Source organism: Marmota marmota, unplaced genomic scaffold (genome assembly GCF_001458135.2).
Source record: "Marmota marmota marmota unplaced genomic scaffold, marMar, whole genome shotgun sequence".
Classification (NCBI taxonomy): Eukaryota; Metazoa; Chordata; class Mammalia; order Rodentia; family Sciuridae; genus Marmota; species Marmota marmota.
Genome location: NW_026000082.1, coordinates 42,819,245 through 42,836,322, shown reverse-complemented (window position 1 = coordinate 42,836,322; position 17,078 = coordinate 42,819,245). Strand labels below are relative to the sequence as shown.

General features: G+C 36.3%; 1 protein-coding gene across 1 annotated transcript in view; it reads left to right on the top strand.

The window, feature by feature from the left end:
- Positions 1-17,078, top strand: part of Spen (spen family transcriptional repressor) — a 59,577-nt gene that overhangs the window by 33,757 nt on the left and 8,742 nt on the right. Inside the window, 7 exon segments of the mRNA XM_015484815.2 lie at positions 1,876-2,076; positions 5,377-5,528; positions 9,527-9,652; positions 9,998-10,111; positions 11,242-11,355; positions 12,318-12,418; positions 16,032-17,073. Coding sequence (XP_015340301.2) covers positions 1,876-2,076; positions 5,377-5,528; positions 9,527-9,652; positions 9,998-10,111; positions 11,242-11,355; positions 12,318-12,418; positions 16,032-17,073 — 1,850 coding nt within the window.

Sequence of the window (17,078 nt, the reverse complement as noted above, 5' to 3'; positions counted from 1 at the left end):
GCCCATGATGGACTTGAACTTGTGATTCTCTTGCCTCAGCCTCCTGAGTAGTAGCTGGGATTACAGGTGTGCTTCACCATGCCTGGCTCATTACTTGCTTATTATATGCATGTATATGTACATTTTATGGCAGATGGTGTATAAGAAAGCATTTTTTAAAATAAATATGTTTCTGGATTAAATATTTTGATATTGAGGGAGATTTGGTATGAAGAAATTGTAGAAGTACTATTTGTTATGTTGGCCTGAAGTCCTGTGTTATGTGAAATAACTTTGGGCATAACATTAGGAGAGGAAGTGTGTATCAAAATATTAAATTTTGAATGAGGAAAGTGGTGAATAATGGGAAAGCCTACAGGCTGTTTTATAATCTCTCTTGCTCCTGATTTTTTTTATTTTACCGTGTACCATAATATACTGTTATTTCTACATTAGGCATATTGAGTATGTAAATTTTAAGTTAAACTGTTAGTACACAGGAAAACCAACAAAGACCAAATTATGTATTTCTTAGTTAAGTACATTTCAATGATTGCTTAAGTTATTGTTTAAAGTAACCTATAGAACTTACTAGGTTTGTGAATAAAGATACTTAGATGCAAAGTTGATGAGGTTTTAAAATTTTTAAAATTTTATTTATTTAAAAGAATTTATTTTTTAGTTGTAGATGGACACAGTTTTTTAAATTTTATTTTGTTTATTTTTTTTATGTGATGCTGAGGATCCAACCCAGTGCCTCACACATGCTCAGCCAGTGCTGTACCACTGAAACACAACCCCAGTCCCTTTAATTTATTTTTTATTTCTCCTTTTAGATAAAAGTTGTTGAGTTTTAATTTAGATTTCTTGGTAATTTAGAAATGGAGGAGGGAGTAAAATTGGCTTGCCTTTTATTTTTATAATGAAGCAAATTAACACAAGATCTCCTGATGGAGTATGATTCATCTCTAAAAGGCATTCAAAGTATTCTTTTGGGTTTTGTTTTATGCTGGAGATTGAATCTAGGGCGCCTACTAAATGTGCTGTACCTCCAGCCACACAGTGTTCTATCAGTGTTAAAGTTGTTTGACATGTTATTTGATGCTTCCCACATAATTTTGTCATTGAGATGATACCAGGAAAGCTGAAAGTACAGCATTTCTTCATAAGTCTTTAAAACTTCAATTTATTAATATATAGGTATAATTTTTTTATTATAAAAATATTGAACATATCTAAAAGTAGAATGAATAGCAAAATGAGATCCTTTTCTACCTTACTACAGATTCCGAAACATCAGCTCAACATTTTGCCCTATTTGCTTCATAAGTCTTTTATCTTCCTCTTTTCCTGATCTAGCTTTTATCTATGTATGTATCTATCTATTTATCTATCTATGGCAAGCCTTGAGCCTGCTAGATATGTGCACTACAGCTGAGTTATTATTGTTTGAAAGACAAGTTCCCAACATTGTGCCATTTCACATTAATTTACAGATCGATATTTTTGACATTTCCCCAGAAAACAAATACCATTTTACCTAACAAATATTCAATAATGTCATCTAACATTCAGTTGATTTTCAGACTTGTAATCTCTTAAATACCAACTTAGAGTTACTTTTTAAATAAAGTAATATATTTTAAACATATTTATTTTTTAGTTGTAGTTGGACACAGTACCTTTATTTCACTTATTTGTTTTTATATGATGCTGAGGATCAAACCCAGGGTCTGATCCTAGGTGAGCTCTCTACCGCTGAGCCACAACCCCAACCCCTAATAAAGTAATATTTTAATGCTAAAAAAGTTTAGACCAAAAATCAGGCCAAAATTTATTAGGTTACTTATTGAGTTGTAATTAGAAAAGTTAACTTGTTTTTCTTTGGGGATTTAGATACAAGCCTTAAAGATGGCCTTTTCCATGAATTTAAGAAATTTGGCAAGGTGACCTCAGTGCAGATACATGGAGCTTCTGAAGAGAGGTATGGTCTGGTATTCTTTCGGCAGCAAGAGGACCAAGAAAAAGCATTGACTGCATCTAAAGGGAAACTGTTCTTTGGCATGCAGATTGAAGTGACAGCGTGGATAGGGCCAGGTAAGAGACAAGGAAGCAGAATTTCAGTTGCAAATTACATATACTGTTTGTATTCAAGTTTATGAGAAGTCACCATATTATCCTGAATGTGGACACTATTCTGGTTTTATTCATTGACATACTTCCAGTGTCTTCTCTTTTGAAGGATAATGGTATTTTCTGTTTACCTTAATTAAAAACAATGTATTAGGGAGGACAATTGTTTTTTTGTTGCTGTAATGAGAAATGCTGACTCTTCAAAATCCAAAAGGTAGTGTTTTATACCCTTGTTGTGTCAGCCTTCCCAAAAGGATGAATTGAGAGTCGGAGATTTTTATTTCTGTAAGAATGAAAGCAGAATTATCTTGAATTAGAAACTAAACTATTTGCTTGTATCATTTGAGTGACTGGTTTGACAAGTTTTAAGTTCCATTATGCCTAGCACAAATTGGATCTGTTATTGTAGGTTACTTGAGTTGGAAAGACAGTGACAGAGAAACTGGACAAATCTTATGAGTTGGTCACATTAAGAATTTCAAGGGAATGTTTTATTAGGTTGAACCTTCCTGTAAGAGCTATTGTAAGGCGGGAGGTCTCTGACATGGCTTGGGTCAGTGTTTCTCATGTTTCAGAAAAACTTGCAGTATTTGTTTCAAACTGGAGTTTTCGACCTCACCCTAGCTAACTGCTCCTGAATACATTCTCCCCATCCCCCACCCTAGCTAACTGCTCCTGAACACCTAAACTGCCACCCCACCCCCATTTGTTTTTTATTTTGAGACAGGGTCTTGCTGAGGCTAACTTCAAACCTTTGATCCTCCTGCCTTGGCCTCTCAAGTTGGTGGGATTATTAGGCCCTTACCACAACAATTGGTGGGAACACCTTATTTAAAGTAACTTGTGGGCAAATCTATTAAATAATTAATAGAAATATTAAAATTCTGTAGTCATCTTGTGAATCTGAGACAATTGAACATTAAAAAGACTTTAAGTGGAATTCATAGCCTACTTGAAGGGTAAACATGAACATCTCTGGAATGTTCATTTTATTTGACAATTAAGAGGAAAAAATATAATTTCCTGCTAAGAATATTAAATGCTATTTGCATATTAAAACACACAGAACTGTTAGAATGAATATACATAATTTTATGATGGAATGCAGGAATTTAGAGGAGTATTTCTTTTTAAAGGGTGCTTTTATATTTATCTCTCCCAATTTTGAGAAGTACTGCCCAAAATAATACTGAGCTAAGGGTAACTCAGAAGTTCTCCTTGAACACATTTGGAGAAGATTAAAATACTTGAGGAAGAATATTTAGTTTGCCATATTATCTTTATAAGTTTCTAGGATCAATCATAATTCTAAGTAATGAGGATCTAATCCAGGGGCATTTAGGAGGTGAACAGTGATCTTCAGAGCATTGGAGCTAGCTTAAATTTTTTACTTTAAAAAAGTTTTTTTTACCTAATTATTGGTACCCAGGAAATAGTTTGTTTTAACTAGCTGCCAGTAAAAATTTTAAGAATTTTGGTTGGATCAAGCATAGAAAAGTCAGAGGAACTTTTACCAGATGGCACATTAAATACTGGTGTAATAACACAATATTTAAAATCAAACATATAAATGTTTACATATTTAAATAAATATATTTACTAAATATATACAATATTTAATATTTGAAAGCAGTTGAATCTGAGATTGGAGACCTGGTTGGAATTATGCTTTTATAATGTGAGTCATAAATGTATTCAAATATATTGAATTGATTATTTGGGACAAGGACTTTTGTAAAGAGCCAAATCCAGGAAACCTAGCTTTGCAGTTAGATCCTTAGTGGCTTCTGATGTCATACTTTGTTAGTCCTACACATAGCCTTAGCGTCTCCTAACCATGAAATTGCAAGATAAAATCGTTTTTTTCCTGAAAATGTATAGAGCTTAAGACTTCGACTGCTTCTAAAGGTTAAGTAGATTAATTTAGAAAAAGCTTTCTTTGCTGAAGTTTCAGTCTTAACAAATTATCAAGCTGTTTGGTGAAAATAGAGTCTGTAATGAATTTAATGGATGCAAATCATGCTTTGCCTTTCTTATTCTGCCTTTTGGAATATAAACCTCAAGATATAGCTGACTTCAATTCAGTTTTCTTCTCTTAATTCATTTCAAATGTCTGTCCTCTATCAGATAGTTTCAAGAGACTGAATTGAGCTGAAAATGAGATATAGATAGACCCCTGTGGGATATACTGGAAATACGGAGACAGTTATTATGAGTCCCAGGCAGTTTCTGGGTCCCCCCTGACTCTGTTAAATTACATATTATTTGATGAAACGGATAAGATTAAGCTATCATTAGGACCATCCAACCTGAGTTAGATGTGTTCTGGCTGAATTCACCTGACAGTTCTGAAGCACCACCCCCCAAAGGTTTTGTTTGTTTTTAATATTGATGTTATTGTTGACATCATCAGTAATGTTTGGTATCTGGCACTAAGCACTCTGTTTCGGTAAAGTTGATTAAATATTGTTTTTTTGGGGGGGGGTGGTGGGGCACGTGGCTTTGTTTTACATTAAAAAAAAATAGAGAACATGTAGTACTGTGCTATAATTATCAACAAAACCTTAAATGTGCCTGTCCTAGACCAAGTTAATAAGTGGAGCTTCAGAGAAGGGCTATGATTGAATTAGAAACTAAGCCAGGGCTTTTGATCATAAAAAATAGAAACCTTAAGGAACATTATTAGCTTCTTTGTCATTGGGGAGCTTAGTTTTCATATAGTTATTCTTATATCTAAAAGTTCTACATTTGTACAGGTTATTGTGCTAATTAGTATGACAAATATTAAATGTCACATATCCTTAAAATATTAAAAAGTAAATGAAATAATGGAGCTGGGCTATTTTAAACTGAATTTTTAATATGTATTTCAGACTGTAGATTCATACTCCACATTGAGAGCCTGCTACATAATGCTCAAATAATTAAAAATTTTGTTGGAGTTTTAAGTCTGTTAGTGATTACTTTTATTATAAGCCCATTTAGCAGATTGAAATTTTATTCAATTTCAAGTCCATTTGCTATGTTAAAGTGTTAACTTTGTTCTGAATGTTTTGGAGCAAGTTTGTTTAGCCTTTGTATTTGTGTTATGCTCCACAGTGAATAAGAGGTAGCTATTCTCAAAGTGTTATAGTATTTCATTTGTGTGACTATCCAAGCCCATTATTTTAGAGATTAAGTTTTAAAATGTAGATTTTTTTCATGATGTATAAATGTACATTAGAATTCCCTTTTCTGTTTTACTCTGCCCCATCCCATTTACAGAAACAGAAAGTGAAAATGAATTTCGCCCCTTGGATGAAAGGATAGATGAATTTCACCCCAAAGCAACAAGAACTCTCTTTATTGGCAACCTTGAAAAAACCACTACTTATCATGACCTTCGAAATATTTTCCAGCGCTTTGGAGAAATTGTGGTATGTTGCTTTGATAATAAAACAACTTTAGATCTTCATCACAAAACATAGAAAGTAATTGGGCTTGGTGGCATATGCCTGCAGTCCCACCTACTTGGGAGGATGAGATAAGATCACTTGAATCTAAGAATTCCACACCAGCTTGGGCAAGCAGCATGGTGAGATGGTCTCAAAAGCAAACAAAAACAATGGTCCAGATAAGCCCATTGTGTATTGTTCTATATGTGTATGTAAAAGCCTATAATGGGTATTTGTCTATTTTTTCCTAAATATTTTTTAGTTGTAGTTTGACACAATATCTTTAATTATTTTTTTACTTTTATGTGGTGTTGAGGATCAAACCCAGGGCCTCACCTATGCTAGGCAAGAACTCTTCTGCTGAGCCATAACCCCAGCACCCTGTCTGGAAGAGAAAACATTTGTAAAATGAACAGTAGATTACTCTTTGGTTATTGTGTGATTACAGGGCATACCAGGGGTACTGGATGTCACGTGCTGAAAGTTCAGTTCGTTCTTTCTTTTCCTTTTTTTTAGTTGTGATGCTGAGGATTGCACATGCTAGGCAAGCGTGCTCTACCACTAAGCCACAACCTTGGCCCTCAATTCTATTTTGAAGTTTTAATTAGACTTACTTTTTATATTAACTACAGTCATTTTTAGATTTAGGGATAGAAGAATCTTTCTGTTTCCTTGAATCAAAACTTGAATCACTTATAGTGAATATAGTTTAGTCACAGCTTTATACTCTTGGATTTTTTTATTTCTTAATGTTTTTAATTGTAGATGGACACAATATCTTTTTTTTTTTTTTTAATGTGGTGCCAGGGATCAAACCCAGTGCCTCACACATGCTAGGCAAGTGCTCTACCACTGACAACCCTGGCCCACAATACCTTTATTTTATTTATATGCGGTGCTAAGGATCGAACCCAGTGCCTCATGCATGTGAGGCAAGCACTTTTCCTCTGAACTACAATCCTGTTGAGAGCCACAGCCAGTCGGAATGGCCCCTGGCATTTTGCCAGAAGTAATGGTTAAGAGGCGAGCCATTAAGATGATGCTGGATTGATTCAATTGTATATAGACCCCTGCTGTCCTCCTCTGGCGCCCTACTTTGGAGTTCTCACGGGGACAATCCCAGCCCCCCTTTTTATGTTTTGTTTTGAGATGGGTCTCCCTAAGTTGCTGAGACTGGCTTTGAATTTGAAATCCTTCTGTCTCAGCTTCCCAAATCACAGAGATTATAGGCGAGCACTACCATGACCAGGCTGATATTACAGTTTTATTCTGTGTTTAAAAAAATAGAGAAGTTATTTCTGTCTTACCAAAAAAAAAAAAAAAAAAAAAAAAACTCATTAATGTGAAAAAATTGCTCTGTTGGACTTTGGAGAGTAAAATTGTTTTTTGTAGCAACAGTTGTTAACCTTTGAGGGTGTGTGTCCATCTGTCCATCTGCCCATGCATGTGTCTTCATCAGTCTAGTCTTAGTTATACACTGTTGCTCAAGCAAATAATCCTTGTTTTTGTTTTTTTTTTTTTGGGGGGGGGAGGGGGTGTGTTGTTGTTGTTTGCTTGTTTTTTAATGACACAATCTAGTCTTGTGAATAAAATGTTTGTGGGCTAGGGATGTGGCTCAAGCGGTAGCGCGCTCGCCTGGCATGCGTGCGGCCAGGGTTCGATCCTCAGCACCACATACAAACAAGGATGTTGTGTCCGCCCAAAACTAAAAAATAAATATTAAAATTCTCTCTCTCTCTCAAATAAATAAAATAAAATAAAATGTTTGTGGTTGACCTAAGTCTCATCTTACAGTAATTGGTGACAAAAGGTAGAAGTGGTTTGTGGAAAAGGAGAAAACAAAAAAGTATCTACACCAGCAAAACATTCATCCTTTCTTGTCCCTATTATTTTTATTTTTTTTCCAAGTTTTGTTTTGTTTTATTAGAGAAATATATAATTTCTTGTTTGACATTTATAAACTTGTGAATTGATAAAATGTTCAGATATGTTTTATTTGAATGTAGCTGCTACTTAAAAGTTTGGAACAGTGTAAAAAGGTGTCATTGAGCACATGGATACACTTATCACTAGAATTGCCAAAAATGGAAGAATTATTGTGTGTTGTAATATCTGTGGTTCTCAGTAAGGTAGATATGTCAGTATTCTCTTTGAAAACCATGATGTCATGATGAAGCAAATGCTGATGAGTGTCACTATTTATTTACTTATGAATGAGGCAAGGTCTTATATGTTATCCAGGCTGGTCTCAAATTCCTGGGCTCAAGGGATCCTCCTGCCTCAGTTTCCCAAGTGCTGGCACTGCAGGCTTGACTTGATAGCCTGTGACCATCTTTCCTACCCCTCAAAGCTACAGCCCCAGCATTTTTTTTTTTTTTTTTAAGCCAGAGTCTTGCTAAGTTGCTCAGGCTGGCCTTGAATTGTTGACTCTTCTGCCTCGGCCTCCCGTGTAGCTGAGATTATACAATGTCTGGCTAGTGTTTTTTTGTTTGCTTTTTTTTTTTTAAAACTAGGAATATAAACTCAGGCACTTGACCTCTGAGCTACATCCTCAGCATTTTTATATTTTATTTTGAGATAGTGTCTTGCTGAGTTGCCTAGGGCCTTTCTAAGTTGTTGATGCTGACCTTGAATTTGCAACCCTCCTGCCTCCTAAGCCACTGGGATTACAGGCATGCAACACCATCCCTGGCCTGGCTAGTATTAATATTTAAAATGACACAAACTTTTGGGAAAATGACTGCTGGTTATTTATAACAGAATAACCTGTTTACTGAGTCAACCTACTGGTATTTGGAGATCATTTCTCTTTAGTGGAGTAATCCTGTGGTGTTTTTGTTGTTTGTTTCTGTTTTTTTTTCTCCTTTCTTCAGTACTGGGGATTGAACCCAAGGGTGCTCTACTACTGCGCTATATCTCCATCCTTTTATTTATTTTATTTCTTTTTTTAAAAAAATTTTAACCTGTTTTAATTAGTTTTGCATGATAGCAGAATGCATTTCATTTCATTGTACACAAATGGAGCATAACTTTTCATTTATCTGGTGTACATGATGTGGAGTCTCATCATTTGTGCAGTCATACATATCTTTTTAATTTTTAATTTTAACATAGGGTCTTCCTGAATTGCCGGGTCTTGAACTCGATATGCTTCTACCTCAGCCTCCCATCATGGGGATTATAGGCTGTGACATCGTGTCCAGCTCTCAGTTTTTATATTCTACATAATGGTGGAAATTAATTCCTGTTTATCATTACTTCAAAGAATTTTGAGTATAGATGTACTGCTTTCTTTAAAATCCATTTGGCAACTCTTCAAATGTACTACTTGTTTTGCTGTTTTAAGTTTGGAATGTTGGCTTTTTGGTTATTGGTGTTCTTCAGATTTGATTAAGCCTCCTTTAAGGAGGCTTTGTAATATCGGTGCTTATTCTGCAGTTCATGCGCACATCATTATTGTTAAAGTACAAATTTTGCCATCCAACTGGTTTCTCTGGACCATTTTCAGTCTAAGCCTGTTTTTTTTTTTTTCACCACCTCCTCTGAGGCAAGTTGGGAATGTCAGAGATCACTACAGGTTTTGCAAATTCCAAGGAGAAAAGGGTATTCCTTTGTATTCCTTTGTAGAGTGTCTTTAACCCAGGGACAGTGTCCTGGTACATCTTCACAAAATAATAGAGGTATTTCTTCACAAAGTAGTTCACGTAGTTATGTATCCTTTCATTCTGAACATGTAGATTTTACCATATTTATCAATCTCCATCCTTGGTTCAATTGGTTATGTTGGTATATATGAGTGTTTTTATTCAGGACTGCATATTATGAGGATTGAATTTGGGAACTCACACATGCTAGATAAGCATTCTACCATTGACCACATCGTCAGCCCTTTTTATTTATTCTGAGACAGGGTCTTAGACTTGGCTTATTCTGATTTATTTTCTTATTGGTGTATTGCTGAGTGATATTGACTTTTTCAGGATATTGATATCAAGAAAGTAAATGGAGTTCCTCAATATGCCTTCTTGCAATACTGTGACATTGCCAGTGTTTGTAAAGCTATTAAGAAGATGGATGGGGAGTACCTTGGAAATAATCGCCTCAAGGTAAATGAATTTGCATGATGTATTGTGCAATTATGATTTGCTTTGTTTTTTGGATTAGGAGTTTTCTCCATATTTCTGATTATTGAAGATTGCAGGAAAACAGTTAGGTAAATGTAAAGGTGGTGCCTTCTGAACTAATACATGGTTAGCCAGGCAGAATTCCTTTTTTTGGTAAATTTCTGTTTTCGTTTAACTGGATGGTTTCCACATAAGATTGATTTGAGGGGTTGGAAGAGTAGCTCAGTGGTGGAGCTTATGCTTTGTGTTCTGGGACTAGTTTTCTGAAAATTTTATAGAATAGTTATTGTAAACTTTACTAATAGAAATTTAACCTTTTATACTCAGCTGGGTTTTGGAAAGAGCATGCCTACAAACTGCGTGTGGTTGGATGGGCTTTCTTCAAATGTGTCGGATCAATATTTAACAAGACATTTCTGCCGATATGGGCCTGTGGTGAAGGTAGGTGAGGGTTATTTGAGTGTGGCTCAGAATCATATCTGATTTCCTTTTTCTTAGTATTCTCTCCTTCCATTCCCAATTTCTGGTGCTGCTTTTTCCATTTCTTTAATAACTTGTACATTTCTTTAATAACCTTCTGTGCTAAAATTTGGCTTATAAGGGCATTTTTATCTATTAACTCATCATATGAATATTTAGAAAAAATACAATTTTGAACCAGCTGAGACTTTTGAAAAATTTGAAACTATTATACAGCTAAATAAAATATTTCTTAGAGTTTTATAAATTTATCCCAGATTAAAACTAGATAATCTAATTATATAATTATTCACATTACATTAAAAATGTTATTAGACTTGATTTTCCTTTTTTAATGATGATAACTTTAAAGAAAAGTCCCCAAAACATAATATTTATCTAGCCAATGTTTATTAGGTGACATGCCTATGACAGCAGGAGAAGGGTCTCTGCACTCAGTTCCTTAATGTGAAGGTAGAGCTTTAACTCCTTGCACTGTGGTGGGTTTGTTGCCTGACTTACTTACTTACTTTCTTTTATTTATCACCCTTTTTTTAAAAAAATATTTATTTATTCTAAATGTAGCTTTTGGTTGGGTACAGTGGCACATTCCTGTAGTCCCAGTGAGGTCGGGATCACAGGTTTGAAGCCAGCCCCAGCGACTTAGTGAGGCTCTGAGCAACCTAGCAAGACCCTGTCTCTAAATAAAAGATAAAAAGTGCTGTGGATGTTGCTCAGTAGTTGAGTGCCTCTGGGTTCAATCCCAGATACCAAAAAAAAAAGAAAAAAAAAAAAGATACTGGGGCTTGTTTTGTTTTGAGACATGAATAGAAGAATGTTTTCCTAAAATATAGCATAGTAGTCAACATAGAAAGCAAAATAAAATACAGAAAAACAAAATAAATACCTCAAGCCCCAGTATTTACAAAGTCCCTGTACAGTTTATTGTGTCTTCACTACAATGTGGCACATCAGGAGAAGCCTAAATTTTTTTTTTGGTCTACAATAAAATACATATAAGATTCTAAGCCTTGTGACTTAGGATCTTGTTGGGACTGACATGAAGTCCAGTGGATGAGGCTCTTATTTGGATTTTGTTTTGTTTTTCGCAGGTGGTGTTTGACCGTTTGAAAGGCATGGCCCTAGTTCTTTACAACGAGATTGAATATGCACAAGCAGCTGTAAAAGAGACCAAGGGGAGGAAACTCGGTGGGAATAAAATTAAGGTGTGCAGAATGACGATAGCAAAAGCAAAACAAAATTGTATTCAGATTTTCCCGTGTTAGTAACTGGCACCTGTAGGTTGTCAGCAAGGGGGTGGTTTACAGGACATGGTTTATGTGTATGTCCTCACTTTTTAGGGGGAATATTAGGATTTGTGTGCTCAGCTACTTGTGGGCACAGCTCTCTTAAACCATTAGTCACAGATCCTTCCCTAAAACCCATCTGATTCAAAGAATGCTTCTTATTGCTGTGGGTGCATGATGCCCCTGTGTGCACTCTCAGTAGAGGCCCATCCATAGTTGCACATGTATACGGTACTCACCCAGGGGTACAGAGTGTCAGTCGGCTTCCTGAAGGATCCCATCTTCTTTTCCTAAAGAGCAGGTAGCCACTGTAAGCATGATATTTTTATCTGGTATTATTTGTTTAAAACCTTGATGTTCTTGGTTGTTTGGATGAATTGTGTATTTAATATCTGATGACTACATTGGAATAAAATAGTAACAATATTAGCCAATAGTCTTCATATGCTTTAGTGACTTTGAGCTCACCTGTGAATAAAATTTAAATGTTCTTTTCCATTGTTTTTATGTTGTAACTATTGTTTCAGCAAATTTATGTAAAACCGAGATTGCTGGAATATGATTGATCTGATTATTGCCAACCTAGAACCCTGGTAGGGTTTTGATTCAGTTTTGTTTTACGTTTTCCATTTCTTCTATTATTGGGTTCTGGAACTTTAAATTACATTTATCAAGATTTGTTTAGAATTTGAGAGAGAACATGTTACCAAAATATATTATTTTAATTAAGAGCACCATTTCTCTTGTTAAAGATTGATGTTTCCTGAAATTTGTCCAGAAGGGATATGTTGTGACGAATTTTCACATTCAATAATAGTTTCTATAATTAAAATCTGAAACTAGTGTCAAGTTTCTTTTTTTTTTTTTTTTTTTTTAAAAAGGTGGATTTTGCAAATCGAGAAAGTCAGCTGGCATTTTATCACTGCATGGAAAAATCTGGTCAGGATATCAGAGACTTCTATGAGATGTTAACAGAAAGGAGGTATGTATTTTAAACATATTAGCATAACTTGAATCTTAATACAAATGAAATTGGGATTAAATTTTATTTTCATAATTTCCATCTCCCCCAAATTTCTTTTTGTAATATGGAAACACGGTTTCGTTTTGTGTATGTGTACTGGTCAGTGATTTGAACCTACAGCCTTGCATATGTTAGGCAAGTGTTCTACCAGTAAGCTACTTCCCTGGCCTTTAAAAAAAAAAAAAATAAATAAATATATATATATATATAATTTTTATATATATATATTTATTTATATAGTTATTTATTTATTTTCCAGTTAGGGTCTCTCTAACTTGCCCAGGCTGGCCTTGAAAAAGTTTTTTTTTTTTTTTTAAATGAATCCAGTTTTCACATGGCTTATGGGTTTAGAGTACCTTATCTAAATTTCTCACTGAATGCTCCTGTAATTTGAAAGATTTACTGTTCTGCTTGATTATAACTATGTACCATGAATTATAAATACAAATCATCCTGCCCAGTAGTTTTTAATTACATGTAATAACATATATTAGGGTGCATTATAAACTGTTAAATGCTTTACAGATTTAGTAACAACATCATCCAGGTTTTTCACCATAAAAATTTGTAAATAAAAACATACATACTTCTTAAAGAAGAATATCAACAGCTTTGTTTTTGTTCAATCTCTTAAATTACTTTTTTTTTGTTGTTGTTGTTGTTTTACTGGGGATGGAACTCAGGGAATTTGGCATGCTAGGCAAACACTACCACTGAGCAAGTATTCCTTCCCACTTCTTAAATACTTTATGAATGTGAATCAGGGAGCCAAGGCATAAGTCAGATGTGGTGGTGCACACCCATCATTCTAGCTACTTGGCTCCTTGGGGGGGCGCTAAGGCAGGAGGATAGCAAGCTTCACAAAACAAAATGTAAGCCAAAGCACATGAAAATTGGTGACATTGACAATGTCATGTAAACCTGATTTCTCCATGTTAACTTTTTCAGTCATGGTAATGTAATGTTTGATATTTATTCTGCTAGTTAGACAGTGTTTTAAAACATCCTAACATAATGCCACCAGATTCTTTAATAGCTGATTACATTTGAAATTGGAAGCTCTTGTGCATATGTTAAAGCCTTTTGTCCAGACGTGCCTCTGTGATTAATTCTCCTGGAATGTCACAGTAGGTTTCCACCCCTGTTACATATGCTAAACAAAAGACTCTGTGGAAAATGCCATGAGACACCTGAGATAAAGAAGGGAGCTCTGTGACAAAGATCAGCCAAATCTTGATCATGTTGCCAGAAACTTGTTGATGCATCACCCTTCTGCTGCCTCTTGCCAGTTCATTTTTGTTGAAATCACAGAAAGTGTATGTCTCTTGAGTCAGTTCCTCATAGAATGTTGTGTAATAGTCTTTGAGTACTTAGTTTTTAAAATGAAAATGTCCCTCACCACCAGTTTTCTAAAATTTCTCCCTAGTAGATCAACCTCTAAATAAACCAGAAACTAACTAAAAAAATATTAAAAATCAACAGTTTTTGTTGGGCGTGGCAGGACACACAGTAAGCCCAGTTACTTGGGAGACTGTTACTGGAGAGCCACAAGTTCCAGGCCAGCCTGGGAGACCCTGTCTCAAAATAAAAAATAAGAAGGGCTAGGAATGTATCTCAGTGGTAGAGCTTCCCTGGGTTCAATCTCTAGTACCCCTTTTCCCCCACCCAGAAAAGTCCTCTAGCAGGACAACCAGTAATGTTAAGCTGTTCTGTCACAGTCGTGTGTGGGTACACGTGCGTGTGTGCATGCAATAGATTGTACATACATATGAAAGAGAATGTGTGTGTCAGTTGAGAGAGAAAAAAAAGTTCTCCATTCCAGCTCCCTAATAGCAGTTTAAAGCCATTGTTAATACTTAACTGCCTAAAGGAAGTTTTACAGGAATTCTTCCCATGAGCAGAAGGTATCTTGGTGGTCTAATTGTACCTAAGATTCTAAAAATCCACTGAAATCCTGTGTGTGTAACCTGAAATACATTTTAAAAAGAGCCGTGTCTTAAGAGGGTTGGGTAATGTAGTGTGGGTGTTCTGACTGGCTTTGTTTTTTTGGCGCTTTCTCATGGTTATTTATCCCTGACCAATGGCTGTTATCTCCTAATAGAGGAAGTAGGCGGGCCTAAGACTTGACTGTGACTTGAGTTTGACCTGGGTGGCTTCAGGTGACAGTGTCTGTGGAATGATTCCTGCAGGGTAGCTCAAGGATCCTTGTTTTCTCTCAGAGTGGAGGGAGTCACCCCAGTGACTAGTTGATGCCTGAAAGGAAAAGATGCTTTACTCTCGTGATTCAGCTCAGGAATATAAATAAAATATAACTTTATTTTTATAGGGCTTTGCCATTTACAAAACAGTATTTCATTTGATCCTTCAAGTGTTCTGTCGGGGGGAAGGGAGGGCCATCTCTGTTGTCCCATTTTTGGAGGGTGCTGAAGATCAGATAGTCATCTAGTGTCCATTCTAGGTGGATGTCTTATTCTCTTTATAATATTAGAAAGCACATATAATGTGTTCACCTTCATATAGAAAAGCAATACTTTCTTGGAATATGTATTTATGATGGCAGTGAGTGTCTGGTAACATTTATTTATAAGATGGCTAGTCAGTGTTTAGGCAAAGAATCTGATTGCTGTGGGGTAGTCATTTTGAATCTAGTGAAATCAAATGTCAACGAGATATCAAAAAGTAGTCTCTGTGAACCAATAAAATTCAGTATGAATGTACATAATGACATGTTGGTGATGCTTCCAGTGCCTGTTCAGTGTTGGATCTTTTATTTGCTATTCAAAGGGGTTAGAACATTAGTAGCAGTTTTGACATATTTTTCTCTTGTTCATTCTTTCAGCAAATATGTTAGTGCCTCAATGTGCCAAGCACTACTATGAGAGCTAGGGAATTGTGGCTAAGAAGACAAAGTCTGTGCTTTTAGGGGACTTAAATTCTCTATTGTTATTGCAGTAGAGTGTACGTGCTGTGCTGAGCTCATTCCTGCTAATGGCTTCTGCTTAGGATGAGCAAGCCCTTTCTACCTGAGAGGACGAAAGTTTTGATGTGAGTTCAAGTTAGGAATGTGATCTTACTGGGTTCAATCCCTAGTACCAAAAAAAGAAAAAGAAAGATGGAATTAAATTTATTTAATATATAGTTTTTAAATCAATAATCAATTTAAATAAATTCTTGAGGCTTATTTTTTTTAAAAAATTTGTTTTTTAGAAGTTGACACAATTGAACATATTTGTTGTATATTGTAATAATTTGGCATATGTAAACAATGTCATGGTGAAATCAGGGTAATTAATGTTTCAGTTTCCTTAAACATCTATCATTTCGTTGCGGTGTATTTTTAAAGTGCAAAATCTGGTGTATATTTTACACTTACTTCTCAATTTAGTAAAATTTTAAGTGCTCAGAGGTACATGTGTCTAGTGGCTGCTGTGTTGGAGAGCCACCACAATTCAACTCGTGATTAGATAATGTCAGAGATGTTTAGCACCAGGACTTCCTGATCTCATGTCTGTGGTATAATGCAAAAGTGGAACAAAAGAACTAATGTCATCTTTTTTGTGTGTTTCGGCAGAGAAGAACGAAGGGGATCCTATGACTATAACCAAGATAGGACATACTACGAGAGTGTTCGCACTCCAGGCACATATCCTGAGGACTCCAGGCGGGATTACCCAGCTCGAGGAAGAGAATTCTACTCAGAATGGGAGACATACCAGGGGGACTACTATGAGTCACGCTATTATGACGATCCTCGGGAATACAGGGATTACAGGAATGATCCTTATGACCAGGATATTCGGGAATACAGTTACAGGCAAAGGGAACGAGAGAGAGAACGCGAAAGATTTGAGTCTGAGCGGGACAGAGACCATGAGAGGAGGCCCATAGAGCGGAGCCAGAGTCCAGTGCACTTGCGACGGCCTCAGAGCCCTGGTGCGTCTCCCTCACAGGCAGAGAGGCTGCCCAGTGATTCTGAGAGGAGACTCTACAGCCGGTCCTCAGACCGGAGTGGCAGCTGCAGCTCCCTCTCCCCACCACGGTACGATAAAGTAGACAAGTGTCGTCTGGAGCGCTATGCCAAAAATGAAAAGACAGATAAAGAGCGGACTTTTGACCCTGAGAGAGTGGACAGAGAGAGGCGCTTAATACGGAAGGAAAAAGTGGAAAAGGACAAAACCGACAAGCAGAAACGAAAAGGAAAAGTCCATTCCCCTAGTTCTCAGTCTTCAGAAACAGACCAAGAAAATGAGCGAGAACAGAGCCCCGAAAAACCAAGGAGTTCCAATAAACTGAGCAGAGAAAAGGCCGACAAAGATGGGATAGCAAAGAACCGCCTGGATCTCATGCCCTGCGTGGTCCTGACTCGAGTGAAAGAGAAGGAGGGCAAGGTCATCGACCACACTTCCTTGGAGAAGCCCAAGTCCAGGCTGGATAACGAGGCTGGCAAATCTTCTGCATTAGACCAGAAACTTCAGGCCTCTCAGACGGAGCCTGCAAAATCCGACCTGTCTAAACTGGAACCTGCCAGAGTGAAAGTGCCAAAGGAAAAGGTGCTTTTGAGTCACACCGAGGTGGTAGATAAGGAAGGCAGGCCTAGACCTCGGAAGCACCTCAAGCC